The sequence below is a fragment of the Oryzias melastigma genome, linkage group LG19, assembly GCF_002922805.2.
Source record: "Oryzias melastigma strain HK-1 linkage group LG19, ASM292280v2, whole genome shotgun sequence".
NCBI lineage: Eukaryota > Metazoa > Chordata > Actinopteri > Beloniformes > Adrianichthyidae > Oryzias > Oryzias melastigma.
In genome coordinates this window covers 8,770,054-8,795,056 of record NC_050530.1, presented here as the reverse complement: position 1 = coordinate 8,795,056, position 25,003 = coordinate 8,770,054, and the positions used below count along the sequence as shown (strand labels likewise).

Genomic DNA, 25,003 nt, shown 5'->3' with positions numbered 1-25,003 from the left:
TGAAGACAGGCTTAGATGGAGGAAACTGATTCGCTGTGGCGACCCCTGATGGGAAAAGCCGAAAGGAAAAGAAGAAGAAGAAGAAGAGTAAGTAAAGCTGTTCATTTAGTCAGCAATGTATGTTTAGGTTGACCCAACGTTAGCATTAGCCGTCCTATGGAGAATCCCATTAAATGTTAGCATCAAGCTAGCGGACTTTAGCTCTATGTGCTAAATCGATTTATATTTTTATGAATCGATTATTGATCTGTTGTTGAATCGATTTTATATGCCCAGGCCTGATAAAAAATCTCTTAAAAGTTACATCAAATTCAAACATTTAGAAAGATACTGTAAATTAGAAGAAAATATAATCCATCCATCCACTTTCTTCCACTCATTTGGGACTGGATGGGGGAGCAGCAGTCCAACACCTCCCAAGACCAGAATACACAAATCTATTTGAGATCTTCCCAGATTGGCTCAATAATGTTGAGGTCACTCCCTTCACCATATTCTGTTGTTACCATTGACAGGCAGATTTGGTCTTGTGTTTTGGATCATTGTCATATTGAAATGTCTACGTGTGTCCCATGTGCAGCCTCTGAGCTGAAGAGAGCAAGTTTTCCTCCAGTATCTTCTGATAATGTGCTGCATTCATCTTGTCATCACTAACTATGAATTTAATAAAAATGTTTATGTTATCCTTCATGTTCTATGAAAAAGGACAAAAAAAATCTTAATTTCTTCCAGAGTATGTAAGCTTATGAGATCAACTGTAAAGCAAAGAGCAAAGTTACATGTTACTTAAGCACTTCACAATTTCCTCACTTATATGAAGAAACAAGCATGTAGCAAAATTAGGACCATTTTCACTTCCTTCTTTGAACCTTTTTACTTCTTTATGACAGTTTCAATTTTACTGTCTGCTTGATTCTGAGGCTTAAATTAAAAACCCAATTTGAATACTTGTCAGTCACTGCCATCAGCTGTACCCACAGACCCCGTTTGTTTCAGGGGGAAGTGTCTCAAAAAGCACAAATAAGGAATCATCTGTATTTTCACACAGTCCTGTTTCCCTTTTTTGGCTTCTTTGCTGAGTGCAGTCAGTCACCAATGATTCAGTCTCAGTAATAAATGATAAATAGCTCAGTCACATGGATGGAAACTGGAAAGTGTTGTGATCAATGTTATTTTGGTATCTTACACACTAAAAACTCCATAGATGACTCAAAGATTAAAAAGGGACTGACTTTTTTCTGGGTTATTTTAACACACACACACACAGAAGAAGAAAAAACATAAATTTGGTTTAATTAAACTTCTATAGCCTCCCAAAAAGTAGTCTTGCTCCAAAAAAATAACCCAAAATGTATCTCAAATGTATCGCCAAGAAACAATTAAGTTTGGAGCTCCTATGTGAGACAAAGTAAATAAAAATGTAAAGTAATGTTTTTCAGAAAATCTCTTTCAACCAATCAGAGTTGTTAGAAAAACGAGTTTTTAGCACAATTTTAGTTTGAACTGAAGAAAGAAACACAATTATAATTTTGGGGGATTATTGAACAAAACAGCTGCTTGTTTTTTAGTCATGCAAATACCCAGTCTCAGGTTAAAAAGATAAACCAAATTTGTCCTTAAGAACTCTACACAACAATAGTGAAGTTAAACGTTGAATGAAAATGACCAGAATTTTCCACAGAAGAAACTGCAAGAATAACAGTATTGAAATTGTGTCATGAAAAAATAATAGATCAGCTCATAAATTAAAATTCTCATTTGAGGAAAAAAAGGACAGAGTTAGATGGGCCACTTGTGGCTCTTTTACTTCTCCATTGTGACTCTTTGGCTGTAGAGAAAAATACACATTTAATCATTTTGAAAATTAATAGTAAAATTAAAAGTAAAGTGAAAACCAAAAGTAAAGAAAACAAACTATTCAACTCATTCTCAAACAGTTGGACAGAAACATTTTTACATATTTTGCGCGCCGTGTACCACAGAAAATCAATGGGACAACAGTACGCACAAACAGAATCGAGCTGAACCAGATTATAAGTACATATTTTCAACACATTTAAGGATTTTAAGTGCACTTTATGGTTTGAAAAATACAGTAAGGGTCACTTAATTAGCTTTGATTTAATTTAGGTTTATTAGATTTATAAACTTCTGGCTAAGATGCACCACAAATGTTAAAATAAACTGCTGACATTTCACTACCTATTTCCATTGACTGTATAAGTAAGAACTGGACTGAGCAACCCCTCCCTTCTCGAACAAGCCGGAACAATCTCACTTGAGATTGATGACAGTGGTTCCTTTAAAAAACGTGACTCAGCACGACTAATCGCTGTCACTTATCAGGGTTTCTATGAACTAAGATTTGTATGATAACATGATGTAAACGAACACAATTTAGGAGCTAAAATAAATATTTGTTAACTGATTTGTTACTCATACTAAACTGCGTAACTGTGTGAGTCTATTTTCTCTCCATAGTTCTCATTCAGCTCACAGCAACTGGACTTAAAATCTTTTTCTGCTTTGAAATAAAACGTTTTTAAGGAAAAAAAGACACTTTCTTATGTTATTCTTTATCATATATATATATATATATATATATAATATATGATAACATCGATTAATCATTTTGAATCGATTTAAGGTTAACAGATCAGTAATCAATTCATAAGAATATACATTTTAGCACATAAAGCTAAAGTCCGCTAGCTTGATGCTAACGTTTAATGGAATTTCCCATAGAACTGCTAATGCTAACGCTCAGTCGACCAAAACATATATTACTGACTAAATTAGCATCTTTTTTTACTCACAGGCAGGAATTTTCCAAACTATTTTAAGTAAATATTTTTTAAAGTAATAATTTGTGGTCTAAAACATCATTTTTTGCTGATTTTTTTTTCTTCTTCTTCCAGAATAAAGTGCATTGCTCCGCCCGATCGCCACCTAGTGCCCTCCAGGAGCAGCAGAACAATGTTTACATTGTTGATGATCTGAACATTCTTGTTATATATATATATATATATATATATATATATATATATATATATATATATTTACATTAAGATGAATTATGTGTTTGGAACAATACTTTAAAAGATAAAAAATGATGACTCAACACAATTCTCAGTACGTTTGACTCCCCTCTCTTTATTCTGTCATTCATCCCCATGCTTCACAACAATCAGCTGACTGTTATCTTTGCTTCATATGCTTCATGGCATCATATTTCCTCTTAAAAATCCAACTTATCAGACAAATGTTTTAAGGTAGTGTTCATTTTAGCGCTAAGGTGCACTCCCTGATACTCCGGAACTCAACCGAGCAAGAGTAGAAAAGGTAAATGACTTTCATGTGAGGATTTTTAAGGGAGGGGCGCGTAGTTGACTGTATATAAACTGTAGAACAATCTACGATAACACTCAGAGAAGCTCTCTACAGCAGCACAATGGCTTTGTGGAAGCTGGTTTCCTTTCTGGTTCTCGTTGGTCTTCTCCCTACAGGTACGTCTTTTTTAAAGATTCTCTTTAATATTTTTTGGAAATTAAGAATACTGAGGGCTGCACCATCATGGTTAGCACAAATTATTGTTTCCCTGTTCTCTTGTGTTCATATTGCTCAGTATATTTAAAGAGATAATTGTATATTTAATTTTAGCTTTCAGCCTCATCCAAAGTCTTTTTTCTAACTCTGAACATCTTTTGTTACAACCAAGATTTGTTTCTTTATTTACTTGTTTTTTGTTCCTGTTCATAAAAAAACTAACAATATTAGGGGATAAATTTTATTATTTTACACTAGTTACCATATAATTGTCCTATAAATATAACTGTTTTACACAAATGGTTTTGAGGTTTTTCTAAAAATCTTCTCTTTTCCAGGATCCTTTGCCCAGCTTGATGGTAATAATATGTACTGAATTCAATCATTTTAATTTGGGTAATTTATTTTGTAAATGACATTTTTCATGATTTGCTTCTGGGATTTGCGTTTCAGTGTGCGGCATTGCTCCCCTCAATCCAAAAATAGTTGGGGGTGCAGACGCTGCTCCTGGAAGTTGGCCGTGGCAGGTCAGTCTGCAGTTGTACGGCAAGCATCTTTGTGGCGGTTCCCTAATCAACAAGGAATGGGTGCTGACTGCTGCTCACTGCGTCGTCGGGTGAGAAAATGAAATGCTTCTCAGTCAGTCGTGACTTGAGTTTGACCCTGGTTTGAGTAAGAAAGCAAACATCAGATTTGAAGGGAAAAAAATGACATTCCTGAAAGAGTCAACAACATATCAGAACAGAAATCTTGCAGAAAGCAAATATGAATTCAGTTAAATGATTTATTTTCTGGTTTCAGAGCAAGCACAAACAAATTCCTGGTTTCTCTGGGCCATCAGAACTTGCAGGGAAAAAATCCAAATAAGGTGTCCAGACGCGTAGCTGCTAAAATAGTTCACCCAGACTTTGGAGGAAGAACTCTAGACAACGACATCGCCCTGCTCAGACTCTCTTCACCTGTAACGTTCACTCACTACATCAGGCCAGTGTGTTTAGCTGCCAGTGGAAGTGTGTTCAACAATGGCACGGGCAGCTGGGTCACCGGCTGGGGTAACGTCAAAGAAGGAGGTAAACTCACTCTGCTGGCGTTTTCTATGTTTTTGTGGGCTGGTCTAACGTGTCTTTCCTTGCAGAGTTGTTACCGTTTCCTCAAACCCTTCAAGAAGTGGCTGTTCCAGTTATAGGAAACCGACAGTGTGGCTGTCTCTATGGAGTTGATGGCATCAACATCACCAGCAACATGATCTGTGCCGGCGTTTTGGGCGGGGGCAAAGACGCGTGTCAGGTATGCTGCTCATTTGAAATGTCTCTTGGAAGATAAAGTGTAAGTCACTTTTTTGTGTCAGGGAGACTCGGGTGGCCCCATGGTGACTAAGCTGGGTTCTGTTTGGATCCAATCTGGAATCGTCAGTTTTGGTGTTGGTTGTGCTCGGCCCAATCTGCCAGGAGTGTATTCCAGAGTTTCCCGTTACCAGGCCTGGATCAAATCTCACATAAGCGATCACGAGCCAGGCTTTGTCCAGTTCCCCTCCATGGAACCCGATCTAGACAACAATTACACCTGTCCTGGCCTTTCACCCGCCACAACTCCGCCTGTCACCAGTCCCTCAAGCGGGTCAACCAAAGATACCTTCATAACTCTGGTAATTACAAAAACACATTTGTTCATTGTTTGATAAAAACCTGCTCCTCTGGTGTGCACACAAACATTCGTTTGTGGAGAGAAAATTATTGCAGATAAATTGTGTTTACTTCCTCTAAACCAGGGGTGTCAAATATACGGGCATCCGGCCTGCCAGATACCGTTTATTCCGGACTATAAGTCGCATTTTTTTTTTATATAGATTGGCCAGGGGTGCGACTTATCTTCAGGAGCAACTTATTTGTGATTTTAAAAGACATCAATAGGCTCATATATTCGTTATTTGGCTAGATATAGCTTTTATCCTCAGGACTACTTGAAGAATTTGAGATCATTCGTTTGAACTAAATCACTGGCATATATTGTATCTAACATGTTTTATTTTACATCCACAGAAACAGTAAAAAGTCCAGAGATCCTGCAGGAAGTGCTTGCAGAAAATCACTTTTAAAGAAGTTTTCCAACACAATGTACTCTGTAATAATGTTATGAATCACTTAAGTATTAAATTAAATAAAATTATTTCAATACTCTTAAAATTGTTGTGGCTTTATTTGGACTGAAATGAATTATGTCAAATTTTTTCATCAACTATTTTTTCCTGATAGTCTTCTGTTAGCTGACACCTGTGGGAAAATGGTTTTACAAGACTCTTTTTGAATAAATAAAAATGCTTTAATTTTAATACATAATTCATTTTATTTTACCATGAAATTTCTCTTAGTATATTAAAAGTGTAACTTGATATCCTTACATGGGATAATGCTAGTGTGAATGATGCAAGCTAAATGTGGCAGCTGAAGATGCTAGTGCAGATAGCTGAAAATTCTTAAATTATCAGCTAAAAACACTGAAACGCTGATGCTGATACCTCGCTAAACTATTAGCTAAATGCCATATTAGCCTTAAAAAAATGGTAAAATGTCTATTTTAGCCAAAACAGCTAGCATAAAGCCAAAATATTAGCTAATCTCCAAATTAGCCTAAAAAACTGAAAAAAGCCTAAATTAGCCAAAACTGCTGGCATGTTGCTGAAACATTAGCTAAACTCCAAAATAGCCTAAAAAACCTAAGCAAATGCCAAAATAGTATGATATTTCTCTTACTATATTTAAAGTGTAACTGAATCTGTTTCTTTCAAATTGATATTCATACATAATTCATACAGAAGACACTACTGACAAATGTGGCAGAATTTATAATACATTATTCATTTTTTAATAAAAGCAATATGCATAAATAAAAAACACAATCAGACAGGATGCGTCAGGGCACACTAGGCGAAACGTATTTTTTGCGCACGCCCCTCCCCTTCGCACACACACAAATACCACTTTTGAGTCCATTTTTTTCTCATCTTCCTTCCTATTTTGACCTTAGAGTTGTCCTTAAGAGCTTGTTTTGCTACGTTTTCATCCTTAATAAATTAAAGAAGCAGTAACAGCGACAACATCGCGCGCCCCTCCTCCTCCTCACCTCCACCTAGATTCGACAGCAGCTGCGTCAGGCAAGGACAGGGTGGGGTGCAGCACCAGGCGAAATGATTGATTGTCTCAAACATTTTAGTTATTGTATTTATTATTTTAATTATTAACTTTTTTTTACATTTTACACAAAACTGAAAAAAAGGGGAAAAAAAAGCATTGCAATTTGGTGCCCCTTCCAGCTAATGGCAACCCAGGCGGCTGCCTAGGGCCAGCTCTGGCCACTGTACAAGGCTTCACGGTCCATTTTGTAGACTATAAGCAGTTGACACAATCAAAAGCTGGAATTGAAAAGTCTTGAACATACAAGTATGATCTGGCATAAAGTCCATTCTGCTAGGCTTTGAATGAAATGGCTCTTCTTTACTTTTAAATGTGTTTTTATTTACTTTTTGTGGCCACATTTAGTTGCATATTTTCCTATGTGGCTTCCAGTGCACAACATTTGTTTCATTAAAAAAAATAAAAAAAAACTTGTGCAGCAAATATATATTCTTTGAAAAAGAACAAAATAAAATATTCAGGACAGTTTGACAAAACATAGTAGCCTATAAGCTAGTTATTGGTGCAAAGCTAAAGGGATGATGACATCCACGACAGATGAGATGAATGGCGTTCACGCCTCTGGAGGGGCTTCTCCGTCAGGCACAGGATCTCCTACATTTTCATTTTCATTTATCATCTGATTATATTTTCTCTTAAAGAACCCAGCCTAGGAAAAAAAAAACATTCATGTGTGTCCTACATTAGTACTAGGTAGTTTAGGTTAAAAGGCTTTTTGGATTTGATAAACTTTATGTAGTATCTCACCTTGTAAAGGGCAGCAGTGACCAAGGCCACAAACGCCAACCCTCCCAGAGATCCTCCAACAATCTCTTTGGTGAAATTTGGTGCGGTGTAAACCTCCACTTCTGTTTCAATCTGAAAGGGTGAAGCAACATTTTAATTAAGTTTAAGATTATATCTCAAATCCAAACCAGAGCTTGTTCAGTCACCTTGCGAACTGGAGGGTTGTGGTTAGAAGTTGTGGAGAAGAAGATGTACTGATCTTGGTCATATTCAAGACTAACTGTGCTGATCAAGATGAATCTGGAAGCAGAAAGTCCGATCTGAGAAAAAGAAGAGAAATGCTTTTAGTTTAATTTGAGTCAAACTAAACAGGACAGTATCTTAAAGTCAAGTAAGAACAATTAATTTATCACCTGCTTCCTTGCATGTCACTTACTTGTTTTATCCACGCTGAACTCAGATTGGCAGAGATGGTATATGTTGTTTTGTCCTGCCTTTCCATGAACCTTCTGCACTTGAATGTCCTGCATGTGGCTACAGAACAGTCCTGTGGGTGATAAAGGAAAAGAAAGCTGGACTGCAGTTCATATTTTTAGACTAACAATGACAGAACATCATTAAGATTCACTTACCACTGTTTTGTTTGCCTTTACATGAGGAATAAAGTCAGTAATAGCCGGACTTTTGTCGTTTACACTTCGACAATCTGGAATCTGAGGGAAGACCGGATTAATCACTTCATCTGGTATCTTGTCAGGAGTCTAAGGCCGAATCCGAATTCTAACCCTACTCCTACGACTTCTGCCTACCCCTCTAATTGTTGAAGTTGTGGGGATTTTTTAAGGGGTCGAGACTAAGGAGGGACCAACCCTCCGCTGTCAGTGTCGTGCTGTTCCACGGAGGACAAACGCATTTCTTCTCTGCACTGAAGCAAAGAAGTTTACATTTAAATGTAAGTAATGACTTTTCAAGGTTCTGAAACCAATGTTGTGTATTTTACACTAACCTAGATTACCTGCGACTAATGATGATGTCATCGAGTGTTAGTAACGTCCGGATTTGAAGACGATATTATTCCATAACTCTTCGTTTGGAGGGCTAGATGTAGGCATAGGGAGAAGCCGTAGGGGTAGGGACGGAATTCGGATTTGACTTGAGATCTATTCCCAAGATCAGACTAGATAGCGAAGCATTCTCACTCCCAAGTGGTCATATGTGGATGTATGGTTCAGTCGCCCTCTGTGTAACTTTTTGACATTTCATCAGCTTCCATCAGCTCAAGCAATATATTTTTGGTCTTCTTCAAGTCAAAATGTAATACATTTACCATTTTAGGCTCTTGTTTTTGCTTTTATAACTCACCTGCAGGCTTTGCGAATCCCCCCAAATATCTTTGTCCCCGAGCTTTATAGGAACCTCGATCACAACAGTCAGATTTAAAGGCCTGAAATTGTTTGTAACCTGCAAAAGTACAATTTAAATGAGTTTGGTCTATCAATGTATTTGACAGTGAATTAACTTCTAAATTAAACTTATCCTAAAAGATAAGTCATCGCTTTACCTCTGTTGATTGTTGGAATGGTTTCTCCTCGACTTTTTCAAAAGAGAAGTTCGTATAGCTGTGGGAGCTAAACAAATGTTACACAATTAATCTTTTTTTCTACAATTTTGCATGAATTTTTAGTTTTTTAGGAAATTCTTGAAGACGAACCCCTCAATTGTAACCAGAATGCTGTACTTCACATCAATCTCCTTTTTCTTGTAGAGTTCACTAAAAGAAGAGTGCTGCTGGTTCCCACTGAAACAGGAAAATTCAAAAGCATGTGAGCCCATATGTTGCATGCGTTAATAATCAGTGGTAGGAAAAATACCTGGTGGCATTAGCAGTGATGAAGATCTTTCTGCCCAGTTGACTGTTGCTTCCAATCCCATAGGAAACAATAAAATTAGCCTAAAAAAAGCAAAACATATGAAACATCAGGTGGAAATTTCCTTTAAATTAATGTTAAGCAGCGAAAAAAATGGTCTTAACCTTAGATTTGCTTTTCAAAATGGGTTTATCAACCGTGCAGATCGTGGTTCCCCGACTTTCACCATTCTCACTGTCTGTAGAGTTGCATTCAATTCTCCCCTGTCAAAAAAAAGACTTCAATCAAAGCTGAATAGAAAGGAAAACAAAAAAACAGGTCTTACCTTTATCATGGTGAACTTTGTGTAGGAGATTCCAGCTGGGTATGTGAGAGTAACATAGCTGTTGTAGGAGTTTTCCTCCCTGTTCTCCAGTGATACGATTACATCCAGAACCTCATCGATGCCCACTTTAACCAACGGAGAGCTGACAGAGCCAGGAGGAACAAGAAAAACCCAAATGAAGATGATAGCCATCTTGCAGCGTTGTGAGAAAACCTATTTGTTCAAATGGTGGTTGTAAGATGGATGTAAACTGAATGGGATAAAACCCGCATGGAAGCTGGACTGAGTGTGATGTCACTCATAGGAAATGGCTTATTTCCAACTACAACAAAATAAAGTCAATTAAGTTTTCACTTTTTTGCAGGCTAGAGCTCGCCATGTTGAAAACAGAAATTGACGGTAAATAGTAATCGATCCAAATCGGTCTGAGTCAACGTTTCCATGACAACCACTCTTGCCCATCAAAAGTGAGCTTGTTTTTCTGAAAAACGGGCTACAAGAAACCTTTCAATCAGACGTTTCAAATGTTTGGCAAAATACCAGATATTTTTGTTTTCATGAACCTGATTGTCCAGTTTCCAACTTCCAATCAAGAAAAACATGTAATGGAAAAAAATTGGATCAGTAAGAAAATGGCAGAAAAAAATGACAAATTTAACAAATAAACAAATAGTGTTTATGTCTGAATCGAAGTTTATGGGCTTTTTGGAGCCAGCGGATACTTTCTGTTTGGAGCACAAGACAAATTTCTGACAACTGAAACTACATATGAAGATTTTTTGTCTCTTGGTCTCACCCCCTGAAGTCGAAATCCACTTTCAGGTTATCCATACATGTCTCATCTGCACCACAGTTGATCTCAAACTCCATCTGAAGAAGATCGTGTGAAACTAAGCACTAAGTTTGGTGGATGTAATGAGTGTTTTAAAGGTCACTCACCGGGTGAAAGGTTGTCATAGCTTGATGAGCAAGACTTGGTCTAAGATTTTCACTGGAAGGCAAGCCTTCAAAAGTAAAACTGAGTTCATTTTTAAGTGGATTCAGAGCATCTTCTGGACAAGCCTGTAGAAAAAAATAAAATAAATAATCACTCAGTCCACATTCATATCCTAAAGTTGTTATTATGCTAACAGGTTATACCTGAGTGAAAAATTCAATGGGGCTGCACGCATTACTTCCCAAGTTAACTTCAGTTGATCCAGTCTGCTGTCGTCGTTTCTCAGCAAAGTAAGCTCGGTTGTTTGGAGACTTTCGGGTAGCATCCAGTGTAAAAGTGTAAGTAATCTTTGCTCGAGCTGAAACAAATCAGGTGTTTTTTTTAATGTACATACATAAAAAAAACAGGCCTTAGGGTAAACTTAAGGAAAAAAATAAAGGAAATACACCATGAAATATCTTTTAGAAGAAACCCAGAGGGCACAATGAGCAATAGATTGGACAATTACCATGACAATTGTGAGCTAACAAACATAATCCTGGGGCAAGACCCTACTGCCTTCCTCATAACCAATGAGAGACAATAAAATACATGTCATGCTAGTTCAGACGTCCTCCGGCCAAACAAGGTCTGCGTCAGGTGCTGGGGAACCAGAGCACCTTGAAGGAAAGTGGGCAACTAGAACAAGACGGGAGATGTGAGAACAAAGAATGCTACTGCTCAAGTAATCCTATTTAGAGAGGAAACATGCAGAGGATGTGGAGTGAATGGATGCTTCGGAATCCACAATCCCTGCTAACTGCCAAACAACTAGTAGCTCAATGTTCTAACATCCACAAATGGCAACTGCTATCACAACTTGAGATATATATATGGAAAAGCATACATGAAATACTACAATCAAGTGGCTGGGAATAGTATATTCGAAATTGTGTGCAGAATATGGACTGGAAACCCCAAGGTCAAAATAGGAAACAAAATGGAACTTCCATAAACAGACTGACATGATGGCAATTGCGAACCAACCAGACATTGTAGTGGTGGATAAAGACCAGAGGAAAGCCATTGTGGTGGATGTGGCAGTACCAAGCGATGGTAACATCAAGAAGAAGGAACATAAGGACCTAGAGAAATACCAGGTACTCGGAGAGGAACTGAAGAAAGTTTGGAAGGTGAAAGTGACACAGTGCCTCTTCAGTGCGAAGTATTGTTTGTGCCACCCTGCCTGCATTACTGAGCATTTCTACCTGGACCCGATCTTCTGTATACCGGACCCTGCTTTATCTCTCATTGCCTGCTGCCTGCCCTGACCCTCGCCTGGACCTGGACTCCTGGACAACTTTAGTCTCTTCTTGGATTATCCCATGCTCATGATTGACCTCTGCCTGTCTGAGCCTGATTTATCTTTGTGGACTTTAAGTTGTGCTTAGTTCCTTTCTGAGCTTATGAACCTGCTGCATGTGGAAGTAGCTGTCAGCCTGTTTGTGACACCAGTCACCTACCACTGCAAGGTAAGTTGAAAAACTGTAAATCACCACCTTAGAGATGTCTGACCATTCCCCATGCATGGTCACAACTGTCAAAATGTTGTGTGATAGTAAAAAAAACAAAAATAAGTATGAATGAGACAGGCATGAGGGAAAGTCCACCTGTGCCAGTGGTTTGTGTTTTCATGAGAAAGCAGATTGCGGCTGTGTTCTTCAGATCTTTTGAGCAGTTTTCCTCCTGAGTTGAAATTTTCTTTGGGCTGAAGGTAACGAAGGCTTCCACAGTCACTATAGGCCTGGACCTAGAAAGACACAGAGTTGGGAATTACATGACAATTGAACTACATTAAAGGTTTTTCTCAGAGGTAACTCAACTCATGATGTTCTTTGTTTGTGTTAACAATAAATAGTGAGATTTTACTGGAGATATACGGGGGATCATCTTGTCTCAACTTTTTTTAAAGATAGAACTTTAGCAAAAATGAAAGAAAACACCTCACCGAAGAACTTACCTGAGATAAACCACTGTTCCTTTTGAACCCACCACTAAATCAGGGAGGTTGTCACCGCTCTGATCAAAAGACCACTGACTCAAGGAGACACCAAAGAACTTCAGACCTGCTTGAACTTGAGAAGCAGCGATTCTCTGTGTGATGGAGACACTTTGTTAAAAGAACAAGCCAGGTTTTTGTACATTAAAAAAAAGCTTTAGTTCATGGATATGACGCACCTGTGAATAGGTGGGATTGATACTATTGATACCATTGTCTCGTCCACCATGGAATATGTAAATACTTCCCTGACCATCATTCTCTAAAGGTGCTCCAACAGCCAGATCATTTAATTTATCCATGTTCAGATCAGGCAGAACAGTGAGAGCTGATCCAAATCGCCCTTTTATCATTGCATCTCCTTTTAATATGATTTGTAAGGATGGTAAGTTGAAGTAACAGTCCATGCTCTGGTTGTAGAAGCAGAGAAAACCATTTGGGGAGGTGCAAGACAAGGACAAATGCATGAGCTGAGTCTTGTGACATTTAAATCATACTTACAAACGTCGTTAATGTGCAGACATAAACTCGTCCTTCTCTGTCAACCTCCTTATACATCGGAGAAGATACGAGGACCAGATCTGTTAACTGGTCACTATCCACATCCATGGCACAAACCACTGCGCCAAAATATTCCCCAGCCTAAAAAAGAAAAACATAAAAAATGTCCACGTATTATTTTATTAACACTGTGGTTGCTATAGTTTTTCACAGAGCCAAAGCCAAAAGCCAAAGTTTTTCCTTTTGATTGTAGGATATGTGGAGTATTTTCTACTTTTCCTGAGAAGCATTTTTTACTTTAAAATTTGTTTTATAGAATAGTCCCAAATTTGCAAGATTGGGTTTTTACATTGTAGAGTATCAGAATTTTAATAATTATGGGGCAAACTGATTTAAAATACTAGCTGGTTCTATGATTGTGCTTCCTCTGCTTTCCCTTTTGCAAAAAAATTGCTAAATTATCAGTAATTATTATTACACCGTGTTACAACTCATCAAAATGTAAAACACTTCAGTACTTTTGCCAAATTAGATTATGTTATGCCTCTGGAAATGTAAAAACTGTAACTTAATAGTGATTTGTTGATAGTGTATGCAATAGTTAATAGTGCATGTATTTCTGAGCGCTGGCAGCTCTGCGCTAACATAGCTGACCGGCAACTATTGATGATGACACAGAGTGGGAGTTGCGTCAGAATTTGAAGGCATTATTTTTCCATAACGCCAGGTTCACATCACATGCGGAAGTGCCACAAAGTGGAGTGCGCGCAGAGAAAGAATTCTGTACAATCAAATTTAGACACATTTATAGACATCTAAAACCACACCCTGTGCTCCGTTGACAGCCCGCTACATTGATCCGTGTTTTTTCAGTCACATGACTCCTCCAGTTTCCCAGGAGGGGGAGCGCAATTGAAGAGCACGCCAGTCCATCTGCTATGCTCACACACACATAGGCGTGCACACATTCACAGCGAGCCTGCATGGAGAAATGGCATCAGCTGACTGAGAAGCGGCTTGAAAAGATCCTAAAAATCACGGAGGATAATCATCCAGATCAGGTGTTTATTATGAACGAAACCGGAAAGTTCTGGATAGAGTTTCGCTCTTGCACTTATTTGATGAAGGAGGAAGTGTGGTGCACCCAAAAATGTGCATCCACATTTGGTATTTTATTTCGAAAGCCATTCATTTTCAGTAATTAAAATATAATTTAATTTATTTTATACATTGATTAAATGTAGCCTGTGGGAAAAAAAGAGGGAAGAAAAAGAACATTTAGATGATGAGTCTGAAAAGCGGAACCTTCGACACTCTTGGAGCGCCTCCAGGTGGCTGAAGACGGGGCGACTTCCTGTTTCCGTCAGAAGTGCTTTGGAGAATGAAGAGAGTGGTCGTTTCGTTCCTGCTCTGAGACTCTTTTTCTTTTTCCAGGTTAGTACCCGGCTTAAAACCTCACAAAGGAAAGCCTTAAGCTTTGGTGTAGTTTCCAGATAATAATCAGTATTATTTGTTTTATATTTTTGATTCAAATCGGGAAAATGTAACTCTTTTTCGGCGAGAACTGGCGGGAAAAGCCGAACGGGAAGTGGCCGGTGATCTCGCGAGATTTCATGTCTGGATGACGAGATTTGGGTTATGGACAAGTGTCGTTATAGCGGCCGTGTAGAATTGGTTGCATTATGAATTTGCGTGGATTTTAATGATTTTTGTGGAACTCCTGACCTAAATTTAAACATGTTTAAAAGCATAACTAAAATAAATAGCTCTTGTAGTAGTTTTAAATGAGATATATTGACATATAAAGTAAATGTTATTTTGTTGTTAATGTGAAAGTTGATTCCTAAATGTGCAATGTCCAGCATTTATAAGTTAAGAAGGCTAAATAATAGTGAAAAGCATTATTTATTTTGTTTACATTGCAATTATCAAAGCCAAGGTCAATTAAACATATGTAAATATTGATGTTTCTTTTGAAATTGAAATGTGATGTATTAGAAAGGAAAATAGAACAGAGAATTTGAATACTTATTTATTTGATGCATTAATCAGATATTTGTTTAGACTTTTATGGTCAAATTTTATATTGGACAAGTGGATGCACTGAATGGAAATTTTGATTTTGTTTAAATGATTAAATAGAAGTGCTTTGGAGAATGAAGAAAGTCCTCATGTCGTTTTGCTTTGAGACTCCTTTTCTTTTTCCAGATACAACATTCTTTTTGTTATTGTGGTCGCCACACTCGGGACCCGTAACAGAAGCACACGTTTTTTAAGCCACAGAGGAGGAGTGACAGTCCTCATGAAAAATATGCAGTCTATTGTTCTGGATAAAGAAAAAAAAACTCTTTATTGAGCAATACTCTAATGTCCTTTAATAAATGTTTACAAAGCATGATCAAAAGTGTTTTCGATGAGTTTGAATCAGTCATGGACATTCTTTGTCCGCGGAGTGTAGGCGGTGAGACGGAGACAGAGGGGTCTCCGTATTTGCTAATTTTTTTGCGAATACTATATTTATATCTGTGCAGTCTGCTTAGATACAAAAATATGATTGCATTTGTCAATAGGAGCATTTTATTGTGCAAAATTGGTTCTATTTTAAACATTGACCAGATTTTCTTGTGTTTCTTGGCGTAGCTTCCAGCCTGGATCGACGAGGATCGCTTGCTGCTAACACACAAAAAATAGACCAGACGTTGTGATGATCGCGACCCAGCCGTAGTGGATCGTGGAGCTTTACGTCTGGTATGAAGTACACAATAGGTTAAACAAAGGCGCCAAATGGAAGTGGCCTCCATTCCAGGCCGCTTCACAGTGCTTCCGCATGCGGTGAGAACCTGACAAAACTCTCAATTTGGAGGGCTAAATGTAGGGGTAGGGATATTCGGATACAGCCAAAGAAAAAGAATCCTCTCCGCACTTATCCAGTCTAAACACCATAGCGTGTTCTTGAAAATGCGTAAAATATGCGGTATATATAAGTTGACCAACTCTGAAGCAGCAGAATGTAATTTCTAGGGTTTTGCTTGGGATTAGGTCTAAATTTTGAAATAGAGGTTTATTGGTTTATTTCTAGCAATCAAAACAAAGCAAAAAAAAGACAGAAGAAGTATGTATCTAGACATACATATATTAAATACTCATACTGATACACATGTACATGCACATATATATATATATATATTAAGAGTAAAAAGAATATCATAATTTGCACACACACCCTGCCTTCGCCTATCAGTGGCCAAGTTAGGCTCTGGCACCCCCGCGACCCCATAAAAGGGACAAGGCAGACACGAGGATGAATGAATATCGAGAGTAAAAATAATGTCACAATTTGCACATAAATATATATATATATATATATATATATATATATATATATATATATATATATTTGTGTGTGTGTGTGTGTGTGTGTGGGGGGGGGTATGTGTGTGTAGTAAGCTTTAAGTAAGCTATATACATTTATGTGCAAATTATGACATTATTTTTACTCGTAATAAAAAAAGAAAAATTGTCATATATGCACTTAAACGTATTGCAGATGACACATTGAATTAATGAAATATTAAGTTATTAATACAGGTATAACAGAGTTGGGTGTCTTCGTGTGTGTTTGAGTGTGTCATCTATCAGGGTGGATATGTTCAGTTTTGATCATGATTGGCTGTGAAGCATACCTGTAGTTGGCTGGGGTTGATTAATGTTATGATTTTGTCTGCAAAAACCACCTCTACAGCTCCTCTGTGCTGATATCTTGGAGCCCCCAAAATTGTCAGTGTACGTCTGCTGGTTGTAGCAATCGTCATGGAGTAACCTAAAAATCAACCGTTCAGTCATAACAGACAACCATAGATGTTTAGCAAAGGCAGACATTTAACTTATTGTTTTGCGTGCTCACATGTTTTTACAGCAAATATTTATGATAATTAATTCTCAAAAACTGTTTAACAAAAACACAACTTGAGCAACTTTAAAACATGAAGAACTTTATGTCTAACTCACCAAGATAACTGTCAGGCGCCATAGACATGGACTCATAGGATACAGTCGTGCCGCCGTCATATCTCTTATAGCCTCCCCTCCACTGATTAGCACCAACTATTCCCATCTGAATTCCCTGTGGACAAAGATGTGCTTAGTGATGTATATATTTTATGTTCTTTTATTAAAACTTCTGGTTCAAATGATTACCTGAGCCACATAAGCAGCACTAAAGCCCTCCTGCGACATTTCCATTTTCAGTGTGTTTCCACTCGTCTGAGATCCTGTGAATCCAAAATACAAACTTTAGCTTCTCAATACATTATGATGAAGGATTCACAGTACCATAAAGCATGTGAAAAATATTAAGGTATACTACATTTTAATTTTACCGTAAGATTTATGGCAAACAGATAACATAAAATTAGTCATCAGTCAGTTTAAAATTAGATTTTAAGTGCTTGAATTTGTTTTTATTTTTGAGTAAAATATTCAATGAAATGCAAAAAAAAAAGTACCTTCAATGGGAAAGATTTGTGACTGCAAAGCTTTTCTTATGTTATCAAGAGCCTGAAAGCTCTCTACTTGAAACACATGCGTTTGTTTTGGGGCAGATGCAATTTGGTCAAGCTCCTGTTTTCCTCTAGAGGAGGAGGAGGAGAATGCCCGCCCCACCTAGAAAGATAAATAAAATGTTTGAAATAAAATAAAAAAAAAAAATCATAAAAGGAACATTTTCCCTGTAGAGACCTATTAGTAACCAGATTGACATTGACTTTTTCTTCAAATGTGACAAAAAAAAAGAAATTAAAGTAAACTCAATATCTTTTCTTTGTTATGCAAGCAAAAGTGTTAGTCTTTGTCATTAGATCATACTCATATCAACTCACACAAACCGATAAAAAAATGCAACTATTTTAAATTTAAATTAAAAAAACAAATAAATGAAACTTACCCCAATAGCATATCGAACAATATTACGGGAATTAGCTCTATTTATTGCGCTTGGCAACTTCTCCGTGTCATAGGATTCTCCATCAGTAATAACTATCAAAATCTTATTTGCATTTGGCCTTCCAGAGCGAGAGAAAACCTCTTGTCTGTTGAAAGAAAGATTTTTAAAAATATATGTTTATGTGTTAAGACAATGTCAATATATAATTTTAACGTAATGTATAAAAAATGTAATTAGATTTAAAAGGCATGGAAACCGGAATGTCCTTTTTCCCAAAACAAAATCAGGAAAACGCATTGTTAGAAAGGAAAACTTCGCTTTTCCAGCCTATAGACATGATTTCTATTTTTATTCTGACCATGATAAATCTATTTTCAAAATACAGGATTGGAAAATAAATGTTAACATAAAATGCATGGAATAATATGATATCTTCTTATGTGAATCAATAAGCACATAATTATTCTTACTTGATAATATTAATATATAGGAATTTACTGAGTGTTTAAATGTACGTATGGATGGATGTATAGTGGATAGGTTTTAAAAAAATATAATGATTCCAAACTAAATGTATGTTCCTGAAAAATCTTAATAAATTGACAATTTGGAAGTGAAAAAGTTTCAAAAAATAAATTTTGACCCACGGGTCAAATGGCCAGTTGGCTCTTCTCAAAGAAACTTAAATGAGAAAGTGTTGACATGATTTCTAAACAGTTTGTAGCTTATCTGATCATCCAGAAAACTACATCGGAACTGAAAGTGAATCAACATATTTACCCAAAATGCATAAAAATATGAAATTGTTTATTGCAATAAAGTGGCCTGGTATTGTAGTTCTGAGTATATGTAACTTTTTAATTTGAATACATACAAACTTACTGACTCAATTTCTGCAGTTACAATTCAAACCAAATAATAATATTACAGAGGTACTTACACTACATTTAGGATAGCTGTAGCTGTATTAGTACCGCCTCCCTGCTGCCTTATTGCATTTACTGCTGACCACCAGTTTGTGGGTGAATAAGTAGCAAAGTTAAAGTAGGTGCGATGGTTAGTAGAAAACTGGGTAACTGCAAACTGCAAAACAAAATTACAATCGTTTATTTAAAGTAAAAACTGATATATATTTAAAAGGAAAACGACAAATAGAAGAACAGAATAATGCAGAAGTAGATTTACTGTCCAAAAAAAACAGAGACCTTAAATTTAACAAAACTTTGCATTTCGAGGTGCAGTTTTGAGAAGAGATGTTTTTGTGAAAGTTTAAAATTTAAAGCAACAACAAATAAAGGTAACTGAAATGCTGAGATTTTAAATGTCTCTGTCTTGCCTTCACATCTTCTCCTTGAAGTGAAGAGATGAGATTTATCACGAAAGTCTTCATTTTTTCAAAGTCTCTACTATCAACACTGCCTGAGCCGTCCAATAGAAATGCAATGTCTGCTTGTGTACATTCTGTTGTGAACAAAGAGAGAAGACAAAATGGTTAAACGGTTCTCTACAGTTAATTATGTTTGATTATGATTATGTTCGTAAACTTGTGGGTGTACAAGTGATTGTACTTACCTGGAAGCTTAGATGGAAACCGGCTTGTCACTCGGTTAGATCTGTCCAACTCAATGCATTTACCATTATACAAGGTAATATGTTTGCATTCAGTGGGAATGGTTGGGCCACACACCTGAAATGGGAAAACCACACACACAAATTTAATTTGATCAAAGTTTTAATTTTTGAGAAATACTTTTTTTGTCTGTAAAATCAGTTTTTTTTAATGACTCACCAAAGTCTTCTGTCTCATCGAATCATATGTCATTGTCAAACCGAGGGACATGTTCACAGCCAACTCTCCGTCTGTGGAAACAACAGTTTGTTTTTAGTTCTGAGCAGCATTTTAATCCACAGAGCTGAAGCACTTTCACCAAACTTCCCATTTAGCAGAAGCACGTGCTATCATGGTTAGCTTTCCCAACAGACCGAACAAATGAAATAAAATCAATGTTGGAACTTTGTCAACTATTTGAATTCATTCATTCTATTTATATTAGTTACTTAAAGTGCAAGCAATTAAATCCTAATCAGTAAGAACTCTTACTTGAAAACTTGATCTGCAATAATGATTTCTGGATTAATTTGTATTCTGATGATAACCAACGAGTATTTCATATCTGTTACATGTGATTTATATTAATGATTAATTAAATTATGAAAAAATGTTTTCTTAGGATAATCAACAATCAATAAGATCTCAATTTTGTTACTTGAAAACAATTCTACACTTGATCTGATCCGAACCTGATCATGAAAAGTATGAAAAACTATGAGATGAACTAACTCGGTAGAGGTGGGATTGTGTAAATTTGCTTCTTTCCACTTCTTTTCAAGCCATAAGAAAGCTCTTACTAAATAATCGCTATATGTAATCAATGTGAGTATCTGTTTTTGTTGTTTTTTTAATCAAAGCATTTCATTATTTCATTAAATCTGTGTTTTATTTTCTTGTATTGTCTACAATTACTGCTTAAAAAAAATAATTTAACCAACAAATCAATTAAAAAACTCTATTTTTTAATTATTAGATGGATGTTTTAGTCTTCTCTTATGCTTTTAGCTAATAATTGTGTCCCACATGGTTGTGAAAATGAAATAATAATCAAAATTTTTTTGAATATTATTATTACTCATGGTTTTAATAAATGATCTCCGTTTAGACCAGGGGTCAGCAACCTTTAACAGTAAAAGAGCCATTTGGGCTCGTTTTCTACAGTTCAAAACCTAGAAGGAGCCGCACAGTTTTACTGTAGCCTTGAAGAAATTTTGATTTCTCAACCTTATTTATTCATTTATCTTTAATAAAAATATAAATTATGTCTTATTATTTGGAATGAACAAAAGCAAAAATCTAAAAAGAAACTAGCATCTCTCAAAATGGGATTTTTATAAACGTTTTTACCTTTAGTTGAGGCCAAATTAGCAAAAAAATAAAGCTAGTTCATTGCTTAATTCCTAGCTGAACTCTAACTTAAAATTCCTCAGTAAATTAAAATCAGCCAAAACGTTAACATGTTGCTAAAATAAAAGCTAAACTCTAAATTAGCCTAAAAACTCCAGTAGATAACAATTAGCAAAAAAGCACATTGCTTAGCATATTGCTAAATATATTAGCTAAACTCCAAATTAGCATAAAACATTTAAATAGAGGCCAAATTAGCCCCCCAAAAGCTAGCTTGTTGCTCACTTACTAGCTGAACTCCTGAATAGCCAAAATTCCTCAGTAAAATAAATTAGTCAAAAAAGTTAGCCTGTTTCTAAAATAAAAGCTAAATTCTAAATGATCCCAGAAAAACTTCAGCAGATAACAAATTAGCAGAGATTTAGCATTTTGTTAAATTATTAGCTAAACCCCAAATTAGCATAAAATTCCTCAGTAAACTACATTAGTCAAAATTATTAGCCTGCTTCCTAAATAGAAGCTAAACTCAAAATTAGCCTAAAAACACAGTAAATAACAAGTTAGCCAAAAAATGTTAGCATGTAGCTAAAATAATAGCTCATCTCCAAATTTTTGAAAATTACTGGTTTATTTTTCTTCAGCCAGAGAGCCACCATGGAGTGCTCTGGAGCCGCAGGTTGCAGACCTCTGATTTAGACTGATAAAAGTATAAATAACTTAGAATTTATGAGTTAAATAGTTAGTAAATAAACTATTACATTAAATAGTTAATAATATTGATAAATCAATGTCTAGACGTATATCTAATTTGTTTGTCTTTTGCAGTTTTTGTTATTCACTACTTGAAATAAATCAATTGAGTCAAATTCCAAGGTAAAAATTGTACTGATGAAACTTTTTTACATACCGTAAATGTTCATAGGTCGACATGTTTCTTTGGAGCATTGAAATATTCTTCCTCTTCGATTTCCTGAATATTGTTGAAGAGGAGCACCAACAAGCAAACTACAGAAACAGGGAAAGTATTAAGGTTTTTGGACGACGGATCAAACTTTTCTACTGATATTTCTCAAACAGTTTACATTAGATTTGATGTAAAACTTAATAATTGCAATAACCACTTGAACACACACAGAAGCTACATTTTAAATAAAGAAATCAAGACTTTTGATAGATGAAAATTGTACCTATAGTAACTGTAAGTGTAGAATTAGACAGACAAGTCATAAAATGTCAAGATTTGAACTTACTCTGATTCCCTTTGCACCATCTGCTGGCCAAAACCTGCATCTTCTACTCTCAGCGATTTCCAAGCCACAGGATCCACATTAAAGCAAAGTGCAGCTTCTAGTACTAAAGGAGAAAGAAGAAAGTCTTACTGTTAATGTTGCTCAAAAGTAATATCATGTTAGGAACTTTAACTATAAATGTAGGCAATAAATATTCATAAATTTGTTAATTGTTAAAGTGATTTAGTTCATTTATTTCTTGCACTTGTTTTATTTTGAAAAGCCAAAATTGATTCTTTTTTTTTGGCTTAAAAAAAGCAGATTTGTATCTCTATTCTTAATTTAAAAGTTCGTTTTCTAGTTCGCTGTGGGTTGTGGGCACTGGGTGTGAAATTCTGAAAGTTATTTTTATCTAGTGAAGCCCTTTGTCTGAGAAACTTATCTAAAAAGTGTTTTTGTTTTTTAAGTGATTTCAGCTTTTTGGATGATTCAAAGATTGGTCACAGTTTCCATTTGCTTTAATTATAGATTGCATTTTGAGGAACTCGATCTCTGTCTGGACTTTATTTGGTTTTGCTTCCTGCTCTTGTGTCAAAGAGTTTCAGTTGTTCATTGTCTCTATATTTGTCCGTGAGACTGACACTATCTCCTTCTGAGCGTCCAATCATTTCCCCGTCCCTTCTTCTTTGCAGCGCATCATTTCCCCAACAGCTGGTGGTTAAAGTCAGATTAATGGCTGCTCTGTGCAACTGTTTCATAATTATTTCTTTGTAATAAAGTTTCACAAAAGCAATTAACACCCTCCGATGAGTTACCATAGGTAAAATAAATCAAATATATATATATATATACTGTATATTTCGACTCACTTTAATGCTTATTCTATCAGTAAAGGAAATTGTATATCAACTTATGAGTTTTCCGTTAATTTTTAGACAAAAATGACTAAATTACAACTTAATTCTTTGACGGGGAAGTTTGCAAAAGTAGATCATATTTTATTAGAGCTCTAAAACCTTATATATTTTCAAGAATGTATTCAGAATAGAATTTTTGCAACCGTTTAAAAAATGGTCGAAAATAGTATTTTTCATTATACTTGCATTTTTTGGGGTCATTACTGCGCTCTACGCAGTAATGACCCCAAATAGGGGTATGTTTGTAAAAAATGACATTTTCACAGCTTTTTCACAGCTTTGTTATTTTAAAATATTTAATGATTAAAAAAAAAACACAGCAGAATCCCACACAAACAGAGCGGCTAACTCCATGCTGTTGAATAACAACACGAAATGATACAAATATAATTGTCAAATTTGCAGCCAAATTGGTAGTAATAACTAGAAAAAATAGTGTCTTACCCAACCAGATGGGAATTGCAATAAGTATCCAGTCCATTGTGTTACTCTCATGGAGAGCAACGTTGAAATGTGAAAAATCAAGTTTACTTTGACGCTGTGGAGTTAGCTCCCTTCTATTCCAGAGAATATGGAGGAGGTGATGTTGAAAGCAGAATGCAGGAACTTCAGAGGGCAGCACATATTGAAACTGAATTTATAGGTGGAGTCTCAACACTGACACCATCTGAAACTTTTCTTTTCAGCCACTCTAGAGAGAAGAACATCCGATTTAGAGTTTACTTTATTTCAAAATTGATTTTAAAGTCCTTCAGGCTTTGTTGGCACTCTAATACAGTCTTTATTTTAAAAAAAGGAAGTAGAAACCTCAGTGTAATGCTTGTGGAATCCAATTCTTTTATCATCTGGAAGCATAAGGCTTATTATGAAGTTATTTCCTGCCAATCACCGTTGGTTTCATTGAGTTTAAGAGCATTTTATGGCCACAGAAGAAAGTAAACGATGTGTTTGCACAGTGACAAAACATTGGAAACAACTTTATCTTCCTCATTTAAAATGAGTCCGGCCTCTTAAGGGAAAAAAATGACAAAAGGTTGGTTTCCTCTTTTTTCTTGAATTACTCCAGGCTGCCTTGCACCATTTGAGACGAGAAAGTTTGGTAACAGACTCAGCAGGATAAAAAATATATATGTTTTTGGGGGTTAAAACAGTAATTGGCCATAACATAAAACATATTAAAAGTTTATGAAAAACATGATTATAAATGTAAATGCTACTATGTAATAATTCAACCATAACCTTGATAATAATTTACTAAAATATTTAAATATTAATGTTTAATAATCATTTTTTTGTGGTTTCTGGGCTGCTGGAGCCTATCCTAGTTACGGAATAAACCAATTAGTCAAAATCTAACCCAATAATTTGTTTTTTCTAGGTTTTAATAGTCTCTTTTGCAACATTTTTCTCCTAAAAGTGTTTTATTTTCATAGGAATTGACACATTTTTTTAATCTATCCTTTTTCGGAAGACACAGGGTAACAAGCGAGGGCCTGTTTCACAACAAAAGATCTGCCCGACCGCAGCTGTTAACCACTGAAATTGAAACGAAAAATTCTCATCTCTTAAAAATAGCACGCACTTTGAAGAGTTGTCGAAGTGCAGACCTTTAGCAAACACAAAAGGTGGGGTGGAACCTAAATCGTGTCATGTTTTTTTTCCAACTTTCACATATTTTTTTAAAACTGTTTCTCAAAAAAGAATAAAATGGGCGTATATTACCAAAAAACTAAAAATGAATGTCAACATTTAAAATAGGGTTGAGAAAAAAAATCCAGACATTTCATAAACATGCACATCTAAAACGAAATGTTTAGTTAATAT

The 25,003-nt window shown here is 35.9% G+C and overlaps 3 protein-coding genes across 4 annotated transcripts in view; 2 read left to right on the top strand and 1 right to left on the bottom strand.

Moving 5' to 3' along the window:
- Positions 1-3,451: 3,451 nt before the first annotated feature.
- LOC112154373 (serine protease 27) lies at positions 3,452-5,715 on the top strand. Its single transcript, XM_024285267.2, has 7 exons — positions 3,452-3,506; positions 3,885-3,905; positions 4,000-4,162; positions 4,348-4,616; positions 4,682-4,833; positions 4,895-5,191; positions 5,586-5,715. The coding sequence occupies exons 1-7, from the start codon at positions 3,452-3,454 to the stop codon at positions 5,592-5,594; spliced, it is 966 nt and encodes a 321-aa protein (XP_024141035.1). The 3' UTR covers positions 5,595-5,715.
- Positions 5,716-6,748: 1,033 nt separating this feature from the next.
- On the bottom strand, positions 6,749-23,788 carry LOC112154083 (integrin alpha-M). Its single transcript, XM_024284708.2, has 30 exons — positions 23,624-23,788; positions 22,284-22,386; positions 21,941-22,038; positions 19,864-19,934; positions 19,647-19,761; positions 19,411-19,535; positions 19,015-19,157; positions 18,075-18,219; positions 17,638-17,794; positions 17,330-17,403; positions 17,141-17,255; positions 16,816-16,952; positions 13,133-13,273; positions 12,811-13,041; positions 12,593-12,726; positions 12,243-12,382; positions 10,797-10,951; positions 10,596-10,718; positions 10,453-10,526; positions 9,657-9,798; positions 9,496-9,594; positions 9,335-9,414; positions 9,175-9,261; positions 9,025-9,091; positions 8,826-8,924; positions 8,096-8,176; positions 7,900-8,010; positions 7,670-7,783; positions 7,485-7,595; positions 6,749-7,386 (listed from the first exon to the last, which is right to left on the bottom strand). Exons 1-30 carry the CDS (start codon positions 23,658-23,660, stop codon positions 7,291-7,293), a joined length of 3,405 nt encoding a protein of 1,134 aa, XP_024140476.1. The 5' UTR covers positions 23,661-23,788; the 3' UTR covers positions 6,749-7,290.
- Positions 14,450-25,003, top strand: part of aldoab (aldolase a, fructose-bisphosphate, b) — a 40,357-nt gene continuing 29,803 nt past the window's right edge. For both annotated transcript variants that reach the window (XM_024284721.2, XM_024284720.2), the window contains exons 1-2: positions 14,450-14,566; positions 15,773-15,880. The gene's annotated coding sequence lies outside the window, so the exon portion shown is untranslated. The remainder of the gene's footprint in view (positions 14,567-15,772; positions 15,881-25,003) is intronic.